The sequence below is a fragment of the Aquila chrysaetos genome, chromosome 13 (assembly GCF_900496995.4).
Source record: "Aquila chrysaetos chrysaetos chromosome 13, bAquChr1.4, whole genome shotgun sequence".
Lineage (NCBI taxonomy): Eukaryota > Metazoa > Chordata > Aves > Accipitriformes > Accipitridae > Aquila > Aquila chrysaetos.
Window position 1 is genome coordinate 32706512 of NC_044016.1, and position 18582 is coordinate 32725093.

At 45.5% G+C, this 18582-nt stretch overlaps 1 protein-coding gene across 1 annotated transcript in view; it reads right to left on the reverse strand.

Moving 5' to 3' along the window:
* Positions 1–911: 911 nt before the first annotated feature.
* Positions 912–18582, reverse strand: part of LOC115349738 (centriole, cilia and spindle associated protein) — a 40046-nt gene continuing 22375 nt past the window's right edge. Inside the window, exons 3-5 of the mRNA XM_030034327.2 lie at positions 15867–16177; positions 6931–7214; positions 912–5013 (exon numbers count right to left, since the gene is read on the reverse strand). Of these exons, the coding sequence (XP_029890187.1) occupies positions 4840–5013; positions 6931–7214; positions 15867–16164 (756 nt within the window). The 5' untranslated portion in view covers positions 16165–16177 and the 3' untranslated portion in view covers positions 912–4839. The remainder of the gene's footprint in view (positions 5014–6930; positions 7215–15866; positions 16178–18582) is intronic.

Below are 18582 nucleotides of genomic sequence, written 5' to 3' on the forward strand. Positions count from 1 at the left end.
CTTCTATGGCTGCAAAGGTGCACTTTGCTTCCTTGTGTCTTTCTGCACTAATGATTAGGGATGAGATGGATCCATCTTAGGTCTCTTGGAGAATGTGGCTGCAGAAGTTAATGCTTTAAAAAAGGTAAGGTGGAGGGGAAGATGCTTCTCCACACTATTAGGCAATTCACATAATTGAATTCACAGTTGACCCATCTCATCCATTCATTGTATTCAACTAGGTACCTTATGGCTCAAAAGTACACAGCTCCCACAAGACCTTAAAAAATGAATGCTATAAAAAAACCCACAATTACTCTGCAACTCACTCATTTGCATTATATTCTATATGCTGAAAGAATTAACGCTATAAAAATCTCAAGAAATAGATTGTAAATCCACAGAGTAAAAACACCAGGTCTCTTTCATTTACAGTAGAACCAGCAGCATATAGAACTTAAGTCTAGCCATCCTTTCATAGCTTAACTAACAACTCCTTTTTGCAAGATTGTACTTGTTCTTAGTGGTGCAGCTTCCTGTTTTTTCCCCATGTAACCCTTTTTCCAAAGTTCTAAATTAAGATTCCCAAAGGCTTCAGCATGCATAGCACTTTAGACAGCTATTATATTTTACACTGTATTTGTTTTCCCCTTGTTAGTGGTACAAAAAGCTAGGCAGATTGGGAAAGGGTATTAAGAATCTGTGGGAGAGTTACAGGAGGAACATAGGAGACAAGTCCAGCTGAAGAGCTGAGCTTGTAACTGTAATCTAACCCTTTACCCAACACCAGTCATTACAGAAGCCTGTCACTTACTTTACATTCCAGGGGAGAATATATGGGACAAGCAGAAGCCAGAGTTTGCATGCAGAGACTGAAGCACCCTGTACTAGAAAACCTGAGACCCCAAAAAACACAGTACAAGCAGTCAAAGCACTTTGTGTCACTCTTTTTATTCACATATACAAGTTGACACTACACTATTAAATACAGACAATACAGAAGCATTAAAAACAAATACTGTTTAAAAACTTTAAAAAAACACATATTGCTTCAAGCTTAAATGGTATTTCCCTATGGTTTTTAAAGTGAATTCAGTGCTAACAATAGCTGAGGCAACTTCCTATTCACTTGTACCCCTAGTGTTATAGGGGCTACTGTCAAGGTGTTGAGTCAGGCTCCATATGGCTTTGCTGCTGAGTGAGTGCACTAACTGAGCTGGAAAATAAACTGGAATATCCAGGTTACCACACATGAGGCCCTCAGTTTGCTAGCTTTTGGTCCCTATCACAGTCAAAAACAAAAGAGTCAGAGAGGCCTTTATAGTTCAGTGGCACTGCATTATACCATAAAAAAAAAAAAAAAGAACAGATACACCTATATGTTAAAAACTTGATTAAAATGTGCATTTGCTACCTGGATAAAATGCTTACCAAAAATTCAGGTCTGCCCCTTAGTTTTGTTAAGTTTGGCTCTAAGCTTAGCTATTACCTTGACTATCTCTCTCAGCTTCCAGTGAAAGAGTCTGTAATTCATAGTTGCAAAGATGTGACAGCAGTGACTGAACAGGCATGCTACTGTATTGTACAGGGACATTCTTATGCAGTTTTCATTGTAACATTTTACATTGTAAACACTAGTCTTCACAACACTATAGTTAAATTGCAGCATTACACATTGTAAAAGTCTTCTTTCACTTAGCTAAGTACTTTCAGAAACAAAAAGGAATAAACAGTTATTTTAATGAAGATTTTGGACAACTGAATAGTTACTGTGTTCTTGCAAACAAAGTTTTACTTTTAAAACAGGACTGAGAAGTGTTCATCACTTGGCTGAATTCAAGAGTCCATGCAAGACAAAGTTCAGAACTTCCTTAATTGATAGGGTGACATTCACTAGGTTTTCCATTTTTTAGTGAATCCAATTTGATGCAAAACAGCCACCTCTTGTTAGAATCTACAGAATATAGTTAAAGCTTTTACACTTGAAAAGTTCTGCTTTCCAAGTCAATTGGCTTTTCATTGGTTAACATCAAAACACTAAAATAATGGTTTTCCAGACTTTAGCCTGGCACATACCAAATGTTTTGCATATACAACTTGCAGTGATCAGAACTATACTATTTCACATAGTCTAAGCAAACCTACTAGCCTTTTTTTAGTCAAATAATGCCCAAATGCAGGAAGGCTACCTGATTTGCAGAATAATTTACCCCTCACTTCAGGCATTATATTACTTAAACCAAGATAGTACCAACATAGCACCCAGGACAATTTTTAGCTACAGACCATTTGAAAAAGCATGGCAGTGACTCACATGACCCAATTAGTGTCACTACTGTCTTCTAGCAGATTGTTTTTGTGAGGAACAGCTCTTGACCAGACAAGGATAAAAACTAGATCATTTCCTCAGTACACAGCAGCCTTGATGCTGTTGAAGATTCTCATGCTCCGTAGAACACCTGAACAAGCCTGTTTGTTTGAAATGTTTTCACTTTAGTACCCAGTATCCAAGGCAGAGGACATTTAAGCCTTCTATAATTATTGGAAAGGCCAACATCTAATGGGAAATCCATCTTGACCAAAAATGGGTACTTCAGGCAGACACATAGTCATCTTGGCTCCTCCATTCTCTGTGGGAAGAGAGAACTGTAGAAGCCATCTTTGAAAGCATGGCAAGATGAGTCCTGCCCTACCCAATCAAGGAAGCTCTTTAATATGACAAAATGCACTGAGGGCACAGTCCCATCTGCTGTAGTTACATAAAGCCTACAAAGCCTGTGGGCAACAGGGACAGGCTGAGTTTTTATTGAATAAGGCTGTTAAACACTGCTGAGCTAGTGCTTTGATACTGTTGTTCAAAGCTAGGGTGGATTTCTGAATTGAAACACCATCAGAAGCAACTTAAGCATATTTACAGCAGCTATTTGAAGGACACACAGCATAAAAGGAAATTAAAAGAATCTCATATTGAATAAAGGCATCCTCTGGAATAGTTTGCCTCAGTTTTGGGCACTGTTCTAAAGTTTTAGAAAGTTCTAGCCTGTGGTTTACTTAGAAGTTGGAATACAGTAATTTTGCTGTGTATAAAACATAATCATACTTTGCATTCCCAGACTTAAAAGCTATAAGATCTCTAGTAGGTAGCCTGAACAACAGTTGTCAGTATTTTTATAGCTTTATACTTAAAAGGCAGGTAAAAAAATCAGATTATGATTCTAGGACATCTTGGTAAGATTAAAATTGAGAATAATAAAACCTTTACTGATGTAATGTAATTAACACTAGGAGGCAGCAGTGCTTGGTCCCTTTGCATGATGACTGTCTATCAGTAACACTTGCAATCAGGCTTTCCACTAAGCCTGTAACTCTGTGTTGCAGTAGTAATTCTAGAGTCCTGCCTACTCACTGAGATTGTGGCATGAAGCTAAGACTAGTGCAGGTTTCTGCTGCAGAAGTGCAAGTGTGCTTCCTGTGAGAAGGTGTCCAGTTGGTAAAACACAAACTTCAAAACAATTAAACTGAGATAACCCAACATACGTAACTAACACACAACACATCTGAACAAAACTTTGAAGCTCACAACTACAGCAATAATCTGCCTAAAGCTTAGTTACCAAACTGAAAAAAATAATTTACAGCAGCTTGAGGGGAAAAAAAAAACACAAACCACTGAGGATCTCACAAACAATGACTGTCTTACTATGTAGAAGTAGGACCTACAAAGCAAGAGTCTTCAAACTCCATTATATGTTCTTGTTTACTGGAGGGTACACCTCTCCTTCTTCCCCCTAGCCCTCACCCCCCTATAGTGAGGAGTTCTGCACCCATTTTGAGAGGCAGAAAGCTGCTCAGCAATTCATCTGCAAGTTTTATCAACATGATTTTCAAGGTTAAAATCTTTAACAGTATATTTGTACAATACCACCAAATGGAATGCATATTGCACTCTGACCCCCACTGAGCATAATAGATATTCTTAAGCATTAATAATAGACTTCATGAGACAGGAGCCAGCCCTCTCCTTCAATAAACTGGCATTTACATGATTAAGCCTAGAGTGTGTCCACAAGCTTAATACAGTGGTACAACGTGATACTGGTAGAACAAGCAACTGCTTATTAGGCAGCAGTTATCAGGTAATGATTGTCTACATCAGTTATTTGGTACAACAGGCACAGCAACAGCAAAACAATCCTGTAGCTGTTTCTTGCCCTGAAAATTAGTAGTTTAGTCTGATGACCTTAGAAACAGCAATAAAAGTTATCATCAGCAGATTCACTAATCAAACAAAGTTTTTTGAAAGTTTCTATATACAGACAATACTTGGTATTTGCCTGCCTAAAGCATCTACATTTATTAGTGCTGTTTACTGGCTTTCCTGTTGCCTGTCTTAATACACTTATTTTGGTAGAAGTATTAAATCAAATAGTACTATAAATGCAAAGGCACCTCCATCACACCTTTAAAGTCTTTCCCCAACACCACCTCCCCATGACTTGGATTTTTAAAATATGGGACAACAGATTATTTGTAACCGAGTTCAAAAAAGTGTTTGCTTTGACTCCCTGTATGCTAAGGTTCCCCCCTTCTGCCCCCAAAACAAGTCAACTGAAGCATTAGAAAAATTCCCAAAAGAGGAATTGTTTAAAAGTTTGGGTAGCTATATCTAAAAGCCTCTTCAAGTGTTATGGCTCCAACAATACACCCCACTGTGAGGTAGGTAGCCAAGATAAAAATATCATAACAAATATCTTAACAGCTGGAAACTCCCTATAAAAACCTTGCATAAGTAGTTTGGTTCCTTGCACCAGTGTCCTGATATGCGTAACTTCTTTTGAAGATGCCTAAGGAAATCCAAATTCACCGAGCTCTTGCTGAGTAGCATCTCATATACTCTGTCATCCAAGGGTTATCTGGTGGGGAGGGCTTTATTCGCCAAGTTTTCTCTGCTTCTGCTGATCGCACTCGCCTCTGAGAAAGCTTCCTTTTCTCCACTTGTCTCCTGTTCTTTGCTCGCAGAGCAGATTCATGAATCTAAAAGACCAGAGTTAGAATTACAGCAGGAAAACAGCCTAGGAACCCCCCCAGGAAATCCAAGGATCACTTTGTATTTGTCCCAGCCCCCATCCTGAAGAATCAGGGTTTGCTAGCAAGATTGTATTTTCTTCTGTAATTTGTACCACTAACAGAAGAGAAGCACAGAAATTCTTTATAAAAACCACCTTAAATTCTATTCTGCATTATCTTTCCCACTTCACACTATTAAACAATTCCAAAAATCTTGAATGTTTCTCAATCTTACTCTGACATATTCTAAAAACCTCGATTTTCCTATTTCTGCTATTTAAAATTCTTAAACATCCCTCAAATATGCCCAAGCATCCCTTAAAACCTAAGCCATAATAGTAAGACCAATCCCTAGAGATTCCTTACTAGAGACTGAAGAACTTAATTTTGACAACATGCTGCAGGCACACCTACATACATTTTTATATTAATAAATTATCATATGTTCCCCAAATTTAATCTTAAGAGCCAGATTCTATGTTTGCTTGCTTCTATCTCCAGATTTAAAACCCTGTCTCTCATCTCAATTAGGGGAAAGTAACACCTTTCAAACATTCAAGAAAAGTGACCTAGCCAGGCAGTACATAGCCAGTTCCCACTTAAGGAAACATCCTTAGTGACAAAGCACTACATAATTGGAAGTGTTTCAGAAGCATCCCACTCATTCACTCCAAACTCAAGACCTGATCTTAGGGGTTCTGTAACTGTTTCCAGCATAGGAAATGTTAGAAGTCTTAGAAAGTATAAATATCTCTGCTCAAGTCAGGCATCAGCCTGTTAGGCTTCAATATAAAGCACTGGTCAGCTATTTCCACCACTAACTAAAGTTTATCAATCCAGTAACAGTGTCCATTATCAGGAAGGGCAGCTTCTTGCAAGAGCTGCAAGGCCCAAGTTCCTCATTTCCCCTCAAAGGATTGAGCTGTCCGGGAAGGAAAAGACTATGCTTCAACCACCTTCCAAACAGCCCATCAGAAGTCAGCTCTATCTTATACACCAAGAACACCACCCACCTTAATCCTCAGGTACCTTGGGTCATAGATTCAGACTCTGCATTAGTAGTAAGGTAAAGACAAGACACTGGCAGGGATATATTAATGATTATGTTTTACCAGCCTAGGAGAGTTACAGAAAAGAAAGAAATGGATCTGTTGTAACACTCCAACCTTAGTGTTTCTTGCTAAGCCAGGAAACAGACCCCACTACAGCAGAATCCTGGTGCTGTCCATGACCATATGAATTTTATTTGGTGCTATTTTGCTAATATTTACATCAACCCTGCAATCCATCAGCCATCCAATAGACCATTCTGCTGTCAGAAAAAAGTTCGCTGTTGGCAACCTGCTGAAACAGGCTGCTAGACAGACATTTTAGCAGCAAAGCATTCATACCTTCTCAGTGAGGCTCCCATTCCTAGGGAGTGCCCCAGGAAAAGTCACTCTTTCACAGCACAAGCGCTACCCCAGCGTTTATATACCTGCCTGCTGTGGGATGCCTGGTGCTAACTGCCTGCTGCTTTTCTCTTGTTTTCATGAAGTTCAGAATGCAGAAATATATTTATAACAGCCAGTTTTGCTGGTAGCGCTGTAACAGCCAGAAACAAGATAGCCAAGTTTTAATCAGAATTTGCAAGTATTAGTCAAACATGGGAAGTTTCAAAACCAATTAACAGGTAAGAGCTATTTGATTTGAACACATCAAACCTCTTCAGGTTTATTGCTAGAATTTTTTTGTTTTGTTTTGTTTTGTTTAGAATTTATTGCTAGAATCTCCATGCACTCAAATAAAGGCAACCCTGAGAAGTTTTACCTAGATAATAGACATATGTCTTATCCAGGCATTGAGTAGTCACTGCCCTTTAATGAAACAGAAGCTTTTACTTACTTCACTCGCTGAAGCAGAAGCACAGACATTGTGAGTTTTCTGGCTTCCAGTATCTGTCTGTCTTTCTCCCCACCCATACAGAGCAAATGGATGTTTATTCTCCTTTGGTGCATCTGTCTTTTGAGGACTTTTGGCTGATCTTCGATCATTACGACTGGACAAGGCACTTCGACTTGGACGTCGTCCTGAACGGCTGGTTTTGTCGGCTTCCTTCATAGAAGTGTGTTCTACAGTTTTTTCTTGCTCTTCCCTCTGCTGCTTTTCTTGATCTTCTCTTTCTTTCTCTAAAGAAAAAAAAAAAAGTTATGCTTTAAGCTCCCAATGACAACATATCAATGTCTCATTTGCACAGCCTCTCCTAATACGGCATTGAAGCTGTGCTTTTTTTAGAAATGGAAGAATTAACTTCCTTTGCAACAGATGTATACCTTGCTTAAATGCTTTCATTCTTTCTTTAGTGACTACAGTATTTCTAAGCCCATCCCTCTGTACATCAGCTTTCACATACTTAAACATGCCTGTTGCTCCAGGCAGTATCTTAAAGACTGCTTCCAGTGATCTTCTGTCTTCACTATTTCATCCTTCCATCTTTCAGACAGCAAACAGATGGACTGCTGAATGCCATGTAGATGCTGGCAGCCAGTCAGAGATGAAGTCTGATAAGAGTATGTGCAATACTAAATCCCTCATATTATAAGCTTCCACTGAAAGAAAAAAGTGGTTTGTTTTCAAGCTCCCTGATTATACATACATCTTGATTACCGTTTTCTGTTTATGGAGGAGAGGGGAGTATGAAGCAAAGGCTTACAAAGTGACAGACATCACCCTTGCTATCTGTTCTGTGAAGTATGTTTACATTTAAAGTACCACACTCTACAGGCAATACTCTCCGAGGCTCATTTCCCCCACACATGCTTTTTAAACCTTCCATAACAAGGGTCCAGCATTTGTCCTCCAGGCAGTGGGTATGTTAGAGTAGGGTTTGAGAGGGAGAATTTAAAGTATGTATCATTTGCATCATAATTTGCAGATGTAGACCAACACTGAAGGCTGAATCAGCATTATATAAGACATTAAATAATAAAAACACAGGGAAACAACTGTTCATAAGATCCAATCTTCTTGCATTATAGAGCTATGGAGGAACTAGTTTCCCTTTGTTTGTGGTGCCTCACAGCTAGCAGTTCTTGACCTTTCCTGCATACTACTTCTTGTATACAAAAGTTTGGGTCTTAGACTTCAGATGAAAGAAGCCAATGTCCGGTATCGCACTGCAATACTTCATAAATGTAAGAGAAAGGCTGCTAAGAAAGGCTGTAAGTAAGCCTTACAATAAGGTTATAAGTTGTTTTGAACAAGTCTGTTTTATAACATCATTAAATGCAGTCAAGGGAACGCCCATGGATAACAATTACTGACTGGAAAAGAATGGCCAAAGATTTTTCCCCACCTTTGAGATCTGTAAGGTGTTACAAACTGATGACAAGGCCTTGAACTATTCTGTTAATACTAATCTAATCTAAAATCTTTATCAACGATCTGGACGAGGGGATTGAGTGCACCCTCAGTAAGTTTGCAGACAACACCAAGTTGGGCAGGAGTGTTGATCTGCCCAAGGATAGGAAGGCTCTACAGAGGGATCTGGACAGGCTGGATTGATGGGCCAAGGCCAACTGTATGAGATTCAACAAGGCCGAGTGCCGGGTCCTGCACTTGCATCACAACAACCCCATGCAGTGCTACAGGCTTGGGGAAGAGTGGCTGGAAAGCTGCCCGGCAGAAAAAGACCCATGGGTGCTGGTCGACAGCCGGCTGAATATGAGCCAGCAGTGTGCCCAGGTGGCCAAGGCCAACAGCATCCTGGCCTGCATCAGAAATAGTGTGGCCAGCAGGAGCAGGGAGGTGATTGTTGCCCTGTACTCAGCACTGGTGAGGCCGCACCTCGAGTACTGTGTTCAGTTTTGGGCCCCTCACTACAGGAAAGACATTGAGGTGCTGGAGCGTGTCCAGAGAAGGGCAACAAAGCTGGTGAAGGGTCTAGAGCACAAGTCTCATGAGGAGCGGCTGAGGGAACTGGGATGGTTTAGTCTGGAGAAAAGGAGGCTGAGGGGAGACCTCATCCCTCTCTACAACTACCTGAAAGGAGGTTGTAGTGAGGTGGGTGCTGGTCTCTTCTGTCAAGTAACTAGTGATAGGACAAGAGGAAATGGCCTCAAATTGCAGCAGGGGAGGTTTAGGTTTGATATTAGGAAAAATTTCTTTGCTGAAAGGGTTGTCAGGTATTGGAACAGGCTGCCCAGGGAAGTGGTTGAGTCACCATCCCTGGAGGTATTTAAAAGACGTGTACATGTGGTGGTAAGGGACATGGTTTAGTGCTGGACTTGGCAGTGTTAGGTTTACAGTGGGACTTGATCTTAAAGGTCTTTTCCAGCCTAAACAATTCTATGATTCTAATCAAATATACTGCTTACAGTATGTTAGTAAAATATGACTTTGGAAAAAAGTAAAATACACAGAACCCTGTTTTAGCTCTCCATCCTGCAAATCTTCATCAGTAGTGTGGACAAGTTGGAGGTGTGTGCTAGACACTGAGCATGACCCCTAAGCATTGTGGGCACAAGCAGACATTGTGATCTGAAGTCTCTGTGACTTTTAGGCCAACTCAGCTTTTTATATAAAAGGCAACTAAAGCCTTTTATTAACCTAACAGCAGTCCGCTAGTAAGGGATTCTCTTCAAGTGTCTACCTTTGAGCATTAGATGCTGCCTTCTGCTAGACACACACAGTGTGATACATTCAACCTCTGCTGACATAAACATGCTGAACTTGCAAGTTTTCTGCCACACCATCTATTTCTGGTTGTGGTAGGGACCAGCTGCCAGCTACCTCTGTTCCAAGTCTCAGCACTTTCAGCCACCACCAGTGTACACTGGTGTGTATGGAGGGAATGCCTCCACTGGTGTAAGAAGGAGTTCATCTAGTTTAAGGCTTGCTTGCAGGTTGATAGGTTGACCACAAACAGCTAGAACAAATTTTACCTAAGTGTCTTCATTAAAAGCAGAAGGGCTTGCCAATCCTGTGACACAATAGCAGTCATTCTTGCTAATTGCTATGATTTAGCTAGTCAAGCAAGTACATGCCCAGTCTGACACTGCTTTAGTTTAATTTCATTCTGCATCCATCCAGCTCTGATGAAATGGAAGTTGCCTGCCTGGCAGACTGGTTAAGCATCCATTTACTCTTGCACTCCCTTTGCAGTTGTAGGGTAAAGACATGCCACATGCCCCAGCATTCCCACAAGGCAAGCCTCATGCTCTCTTGCTAGCTGTTAGTCTTGCCAGCACATTTTCTACTTGCTGCCAACCAGCACAGAGGCCCTGGTGCTGGTCCCTGTTCAGGCTAGCCTATACACACATGCCTTCCAAGCTGTGCAGGTGCAGCATTCAGCTACAGATGCTACTGCAGTACAGCTGAGTATCTGGTTAGTAGCAACCAGCAGCATTAAAGTATTGGGAGCTGTATTTGTTAAGAATTCAGTTGAGTGTCCCCACAAAACAACCAAGAGTAGTAGTCAAGGCCAAAGGAGCAACAGAGTGAGAACAAAAAAAGGCCAGACAAATTTCACATATCTAAATAGTGGCTGCACAAAGTTTCAGTCATTATAGCCAAGGCTGGATAAAAAGCATGCAGCAGTGATCTCAATGTGGTAAAAGACCTGCTCTGCACGGTGTCCTGGGCTCTGGGACACACAGCTTCACCTCTAGCAAGGCAGCTCATCCACCACAGCTGCAACAGGTAGCAGAGCTATCCCCTTGCAAAACATTATCCATGCATCTCTCTACACAGCTGGCTAGGTCCCCTTCTTTGTAAGGGAGGCCATTATCAGAAGGAAGCACTGTTTTGAGAAAATAAAACATTGAAGAGTGACATTGCTGTCAATTCCAAAACAGGAGTGCTTTTATTTCAGGAAACTGTTCCATCCTCCGTTCAAGAGAAAATGGCATCTTCCTTCTCTACAAAGGAGAATGGAGCAACACTGAGTTCATTAACAGCAGAGGTGGCATTTAGAGACTTAAAATTACAGGAGAGTGAGGACTCTGCAATTGCATGGGCACTCTAGCTTTAAGATACTACTTCAAGGCAACAGCCATGCCTGGGGATGCTGCTCACTAGGATATAGTTCCAGCTGGTGCAGAAATGATTGAGCCAGCTTGTCCCAAAATAGCAATAAAAGCATATGGGTAAATGGCACACAGAGTCCTGCGCACAGTCTTACAGTAAATGCTGTATGCCGGAGCATACTAAGCACCTTAAGAGCACCTGCTATTAGAGCAGGTATTTCAATGAATTCACTCCTATGGCACATTTATACAGAACTCAGCTGGTGAAGCCACAAGGCCGGTATCTTTAACAGTTATTTAAGGCTTTGATTTAGAACTATAGTTTATATCCAAGCCATTTTGTTAGGCATCCCTGTTCACAGGAAGGTAAAAAAGCAGCAGCTGATAGCAGGGAAGGAGTTAGACCCAGCTGCTCAGGGAGCCCAACCACTAGCAATACCTACAAATCTCCTTCCCATGCAGCATGCCAGCTCCAGCAGACACAGAAAACTGAACTGACTGGCTGCAGCATTACAGGGATTAAACAGGAGAGGGAAAAAGCTAGGAACATTTAAAACTGCCTCATGGATGCTAAGCAGAGCACACTGGACAGGAGGGGATTAAGTGCTTAGCAGGCAGAACAAGGCTGCCAGGCCCACCCAATATGGCTGTTGAAAGCTCCTGCCCAGAAGGTCACTTAACCCTGCTGCATCGCCCAGCTTGCATAACAGCTCCTCTCCAGGGCTCAAGCAGAAAAAGCTGAAATGGACCTTCTTGCCCTCCCACAGCACTGCATGCTCTATGGGGCAGGACAGAATCCCATTTCAAAAGCTCTGCTGACTTACTAGAAGTATCAACAACCTTCTGATTAGACCCACAGGTCCTAGGGATCAACGGTATTAACCTCTGTTTAGAGAGGTTTGCTCCTTACAGTACTACCTCAGGTTCAGGAGGAACACTTTGCACTTAAACTGCCATGGGCAGAACTCAAGAGTTTCCTGCTTTAGTACAAACTCCTCTCCAAACAGGTCAGGCCTCCGAGGCCTCCTGGGGGGGGGACATCCACTCAGTTGTGGGTATGAACTGACTACAGCTGGGTAGAAAGTAGTTACTACAGCTGAAACATTGCAACATCATTGCTTCAAGACGGGCCTCCTATGAGGCAGTATCAGAGCTACCAGCAGCACAGCAGTTCAGAGTTAATTAGATTCGCACAAGCTTCATCTGCAGCAGAGTTCAGAAAGCAATGACTGGCTCAGCTTGATAGCAAAGCTTGTTTCCAACCAAAAAATTAGAGCAACTTGGAATCACAGTACTATAAACCCCTAAACTGACACTGTTGCATTCTTCCCCCCCCCCACCAGCTACTCCTTCCCATGTTCTTGGGCCAGCAAATACACCTGCAGACAAGATCAGGGAACAAGTTTGAAGTTGGATCTTCTGCCGAGTTGCACTAATGCAGATCAGTCGCTTTCCAACTACTGTGTGGCAACTGCTTTGATACCAGCTTATCACTGCTGTCATTTAAGACCTCTCCACAAAAATGCTGAAGGCAAAATGGCAATAAGGATTGAAAGATGCCTTTGTCCTGCACATGCGTGCAGCAGTATCATTTCACAAGCAACAGGTCTGACAGCAGTGCTGCTGCCAAGAGCTCCTGTCTTTCACTTACCAGCCTAGTGGGTTCTGTTGACAGTTTTGAGGACATGTCAACTAGACCAGTTGATTTAGGTCAAGATTTTGTTGGATTATGTTTAAAGCACATCTGTGCCTGGGCACATTCTATAGAACAGTCCCACAAACAGTTGCTGCAAGTGAAGGGCCAGAAGGAATTAACCCAAAGTTGCCACCAAGCATGCCTTCGTATCACTCAGCTATAGCTTAAGTGTGAGATGCAGTGACAAAACACATTTGTCCTACATGCCATCTCAGGTGTTCACATTGGTAGTACTTTAGACCAACACCACTAAACCTTAAAGTCAAGCTGCATACATCAGCTTTCTGTACACATACCAGAAGCATTTACAAACTGCTTTACAAACACACAGAGGCTCATCTTAACAAGGGAAAGGAGAAACCACGGCCACACGCACCATTACAAATCAGCTTTACCTTGGATACTAGGCAACATTAGTGCTGGCCAAACATACTTGGCTCCAAGCGCAGTGGATACCACTCAGCCAGAAGTCAGGTTCCCCATGGAACAGAGGGAAGCAGCAGTAGCCAGGTAACAGCCAGGATGCTGCAGCATGTGGGTGGATGTCAGATTCAGAAGACAAAGGATGTCATCAACATGAGCACACTCAGCTACCCCCACAGCACTTCAGTGTAATTAAGTTCTTCCAGAAAAAAGCAGTTGAATAATAGAAGATTCACAGAGTGGTAGTTTCTGTGCTATCTCCTCCACATGTTTTAATTAGCCAGCCACTAAGCAAAAGAAAAATACATCCTTATAATTGTCCAGTACTGAATGAGTTGCTTGCTTACATGTTCATGTACACACTAATATACAATAAATTTCCACTTAATCCAGCTGCCCAAGCAGAGTTGTTTTCAGTCCTTTTGCTAAGGACTTGCAAAGCTCTTAAATACTGGCAGAATTTGGGAAAACATTTATCCTAAGCCACTTGGCAAAGAAATGCATGTTAGGTACAGATTTTTCTCCCATTGTAAGTGTAAAATTGCAAGGACCTAATAGAACATTAAGTATCCCTTACAGCAGCCATGGCAGAGTTGCACCAGCTGAAGAGGCACAATTGCCCCAAACACCATGGATTGGCAGGCCACTGTTGCTCTGCAGTCCCTTTGCCACTGGGATAAAGTGAGGACACAGCTATGTGTGTACTGGATAGTCACACACACCATCACCGACCACAGAAAGTGCCTGCATGAGCAGCACATCCACAGCTATCAAGCTCCTATCCACTGCCAAAACTGACCCAACCAGAATCAGGCTACCAAGTAACTCCAGCCCCATCTCCCCCCCAGAGAGGAGTGATGGAGAGCAGCAGGGAGCAAGGCAAGGACTCAGCAAAGTCCCCTGGCCAGCAGCCTCTAGCCTTGGCAACTGCCAGTCCCACCTAGATTGTAGCAGGCTACCTGCTCCACCCCGCTGGCTCAATGAGCAGGCAAATGAAATTCTGGTCCCTGCCACAACTGCCCAAGATTGGCAGGTGTTCAAACTGCACCAGAAAAGGTGTAAGTGCCAAGCTCTGAGTACAGCTTCAACAGCTTCCACCCTCCTCTCACTAGAAGCCAAGCCTTTAAACTGCCCAGCAGGACACATCACGTTTTCCCATGCAAGCGTTCCCTGCTCTTTTGCAACTCCTTAGTGCTTCATCTCGCTGAGATGCTCCCTACTTACTTCTTCCACACATACTCCCCAGTCTTAACTTCCTCAAAGCCTGCTTGAGGCCAGCAAGATTAGACCTGCTAGTACTTTCTTACATACTGGTTAACTGGGGTGCTTTGGGGAGGTGGAATACACTACCCTGGCAGCCAGCAGCTGTGTGCACCCCCATATGGGGGTGGGTACCCAGCCACGAGGACTACAGCTCACTGCAAAACCCCGCATCCCTCGTGCTCCTAAACACCGAGCCTCTTGAACAGATGACAGCATAGCTAAAGCTTCTGTGTAACACGGTATTCCCAAGGAGAATGAATGCAGTTTAGCCTTGAATAGCAGAATACAGATCATTCTGGTACGCTCAGGCCCCAAGGGGCATTGAAACAGATTAGTGTCCCCACTCCAAACAAGCACATCTAGCCCCAGAAAAGCCCCCAGGCAGCTTGAGGCTTAACTGAACAATTCTCAAGGATTTTTCCCTGCTGCTGTACAACAGGTATACACCCAACTCAAAATACATTGCAAAACACCAGTCAATGGCTCCAGATAAAGTTTTCTTTCGTTATAGGTAAGAGATAATATCCTAAGGGATTAAAAAAATGCCAATTTGGGAAGCTTGACAGTGCTGTTACCTGTCTACCCACTCTGCACAGTTAATTCTCAAGACATCAAAAAGCAAGATACACTAGAAGAGAGCAAAACGTTATTAGCCCTGCACCTGCTTAGGCCTACAGAGCTGTCCGCGCTTGGCTGCAAACCCGAGACCAAACCTGGGGCAGCATCAAGAACCAAGCGTTCAGCCGAGACAGATTACGTGTGCAGATGCGGGAAAGCAAGCACGTCAAGCGTGCTGGCACGCAGTCCAACTCGCGGCTGTTGGGGGTTTTTTTTGGTTTTGGTTTTTTTTTTTTTGCCAGAGAACCTGCTTATATAATGGCAGAGATGCTCCGCTCCCATGGCAACAGTTGACATAAGCGGCTGTGACTCAGGATGAAGAGTTACCACCGCTCGGCTCTTGCAAGAGCCGCCTCCGATGCCGCAGCTACGGCTTCTCCGCGGGCCTAGCAAGGATCCGCCCGGTTAACGGCGCCTTGTTGCCTTCGGTGGGGAAGAGCGGGCGCTGGGGCCGGCCGCTGGGGCCCCAGCTGACGAGAGGTGTCACCCCCCCCCCCCCGAGCCCCCCGCCGCTCCGGCTTTCCCTCGTCGCGGGGGGGACACCGAGCGGGAAGCCCGACACACCTCCCCGTCTGTCTGACGCCAAGGGCGATGCCTGCTTTCCTCAGCAAACGCCATCGTCCTCCCGCGGGGACCGCCCGGCCTGAGGCCCCGCGGACGCCCCCGCCCCGAGGGCGGGCAAGCCGAGCTAGCCGGTGCCCCCCCCCGCCCCGCAGGGCCGCCCGGACGGAGCCATCTTTGACGTCCCCCGAGCTCACCGGAGACACACGCAGACCACCCCCCCCCCCCCGCCCGCCATTACCCGCGCTCCCTACCGGGGCTCGCCCGTCCCGCCTCGCTCGGCGCCGCCGCCGCCGCCTCCTCCTCGTCCTGCGGGGCCGCGGGGCTGCCGGCGCCCGGCGGGGAGGGAGACCCGGCGGTGCTGCCGCTGCCGCCGCCGCCGCTGTCCTCCTCCCAGCCGTCCCACAGCCAGGGCCGGTGCGCCTGCTCCAGGAGGCGGCGGCTGAGGCGGTAGCGCAGCAGCTCCAGGTAGCAGGCGCCGCACGACTCCCACTTGGGCTCCTTGAAACGCTTCATGTACTCCGTCTTCACGCGTCGCGCCGGCACCACCATGGCGGGGCCGGGAACCGCCGCCGTTACCGGGATCCGCCGCCGCCGGCCGGGCCCGCCCCCTCCCGCTGCAACGTTTAAATCCAAACAGCGCCGCTCGGCCCCGCCCCCGCCCGCCCCGCGCCAATGGCGGCGCGCCGCCCCGCCCCCCGCCCCCCCCCCGCCCCAACCTTGCTGGCGTCACGGCACGCGCGGGGCCGTCGGCGCGGGGGGGGGAGCGATAGCGCTGGCGAGCGGGGGGGGGTAAAGCGAATGAAAGAATGAAGTGAAAATTAGAATGGAACAGAATAGATTCAAATGAATAGAATAGAATAGAATAGAATAGATTCAAAGAAATAGAACAGATACAAAGAAATAGACTAGAATAGAATAGATTTAAAGAAATAGGATAAAATAAATAGATTCAAAGAAATAGAATAGATTCAAAGAAATAGAATAGAATAGATACAAAGAAATAGAACAGATACAAAGAAATAGACTAGAATAGAATAGATTCAAAGAAATAGAATTAAAAGAATAGAATAAATAGATTCAAAAAAATAGAATAGATTCAGATAAATAGAATAGAATAAAGAAGAATAGAATAAATAGAATAGAATAAAATAAAATAAGATAAAATAGAATAAAATAAATAGAATAAAATAAAGTAAAAAGTAAAATAAAAAAAAACCAAATAAAATAAACCAAAATTAAAAAAAAAAATAAAATAAAATAAACCAAAGCACTGCAGCACAGCCAAAACCCCCTTGCCCACACTTCAGGAGCAGGACCCAGCGCCAGGCTCAGGGCTCGGCCGCAGCAAGACCCTCCACACTACCCCAGCACCGAGGTACCCCCCTCCGTGCGCAGCAGCCCCCCTCCTTCACCCAGCCCGCACCAGGGCGAGCCGTGCCCGGGCCCCAACGGGGCGAGGGTGCCCGTAAAACCGGGGTCCCCCCAGCAGTGCTGGAGCCCCGGTTGAGGCGGGACACCCGTCCTGCCTCGCTGCCCAGGAGGCAGCCGCGGTGGCACAGCCCCGCTCCTGCCAGGGGAGATCTAAAACCACAGGGTGCAGAATTAAGGCACTTGCAATCACAATTCCTTTTTTTGTGCAACGCCGCGGCAGGGGTGATTGCCGACGTACGCTCCGTTTCTCCGAGGCAAAAAAAAAAAAAAAACAGACGGGGAGCAGCCGTCGGCCTGCCAAGGGGATGCAAAGGCGGCTGCGACCTCTCTCCATTTTGCGTTAATCTGCTTTAAAAAAACCCATCTCCAGTGAACGCCGGCGTAGCATTCGCCTAACCCAGGCCTGCGTGAGGTCACCGCTCCCGCTCGGGAAGATGAAACCCTTCGGAGATAAAACAACGAGGCCTCTGCAGCCGGCGTTCGGCCTCCTGGGCGCCCACGCCGCGCCGGCACGGCCGGTTCTCCGCCGGACGGCTGCACCGCGAGCGGGTGCTGGATATTTCCTTCGCTCTCTCTCGCATGCTCCGTATTTAAGGCTTCGCACCCGGATCCCGCCCGCGCGTTATGGCTGTCCTGGGGAGGGTCGCTGCCATTCCATCGCCACCGCATCGCCCGAGCATCCCAGCACCCCTCGGAGAGGAGCCGGTGGGTGCCCCTCGTCCAGCCCCAACCCTCTGGCCGGCGGGTTGCAAAAATCCCATTTTGGGTAGCCACAAACCCGATTTCGCCCCGCCATGCGCAAGGCTCTGCACGGTGGCGGCTCTCCGACCGCCTCTCCAGCCACTGCTCCAACACACGGGGGCACTGACGGATTTTCGGAAACAGTTCTAGGAAACGACTTCTTTTTTTTTTAATAAGGAGGCAAGCAGTATTTTTCCCTTGCCTTGCCTTGTGCCTCCCCTAACTGGCACAAATGAAAAAATGCAAGCTGACGCGGGTACCCGGGATGGAAAACGCCGGCCCAGACTGTTCAGCGTAGCAAAAGTGCTGCGGGCTTTAATGTGGGGGGCCGGCGGTTACACACAGCGTCTCTGCCTGTGCAGCGCGTTGATGCAATCCCCGACACAGCTGACATAACCAAACTCAGTCGAACCGATGCTCAGACCGAGCAGAACGTAGCTCTCGGTTTTTACATGGACCGGTTGAGGCTTTGCAACCCCTGGTGTGAGGGATGTTGCCTGACCTTTGCAGAAGCACTGGGATATTCGCCTCCAGCCATCGCAGCCCCCCCAGCCCTTGCAGTTACGGCAACAGCCCCATGACAGCAGGATCTTGGGCAAATCCAGGGTCGCCCTCTGCAATTCGGGAAAATGCCATCGGGAGAGGCCAACCACACTGGCGTCCGGAGCCTGGGGCTGCAGGCGGGCACATTGTACAGCTGCGTTCATAAACCTATTAAGCTCCATTTTAAAACCAGTTTGAGCTTCTCTGGCTCCCTTCGGCTCTGCCGGCTGCTCTCAGGGGCAGGCGGCGATG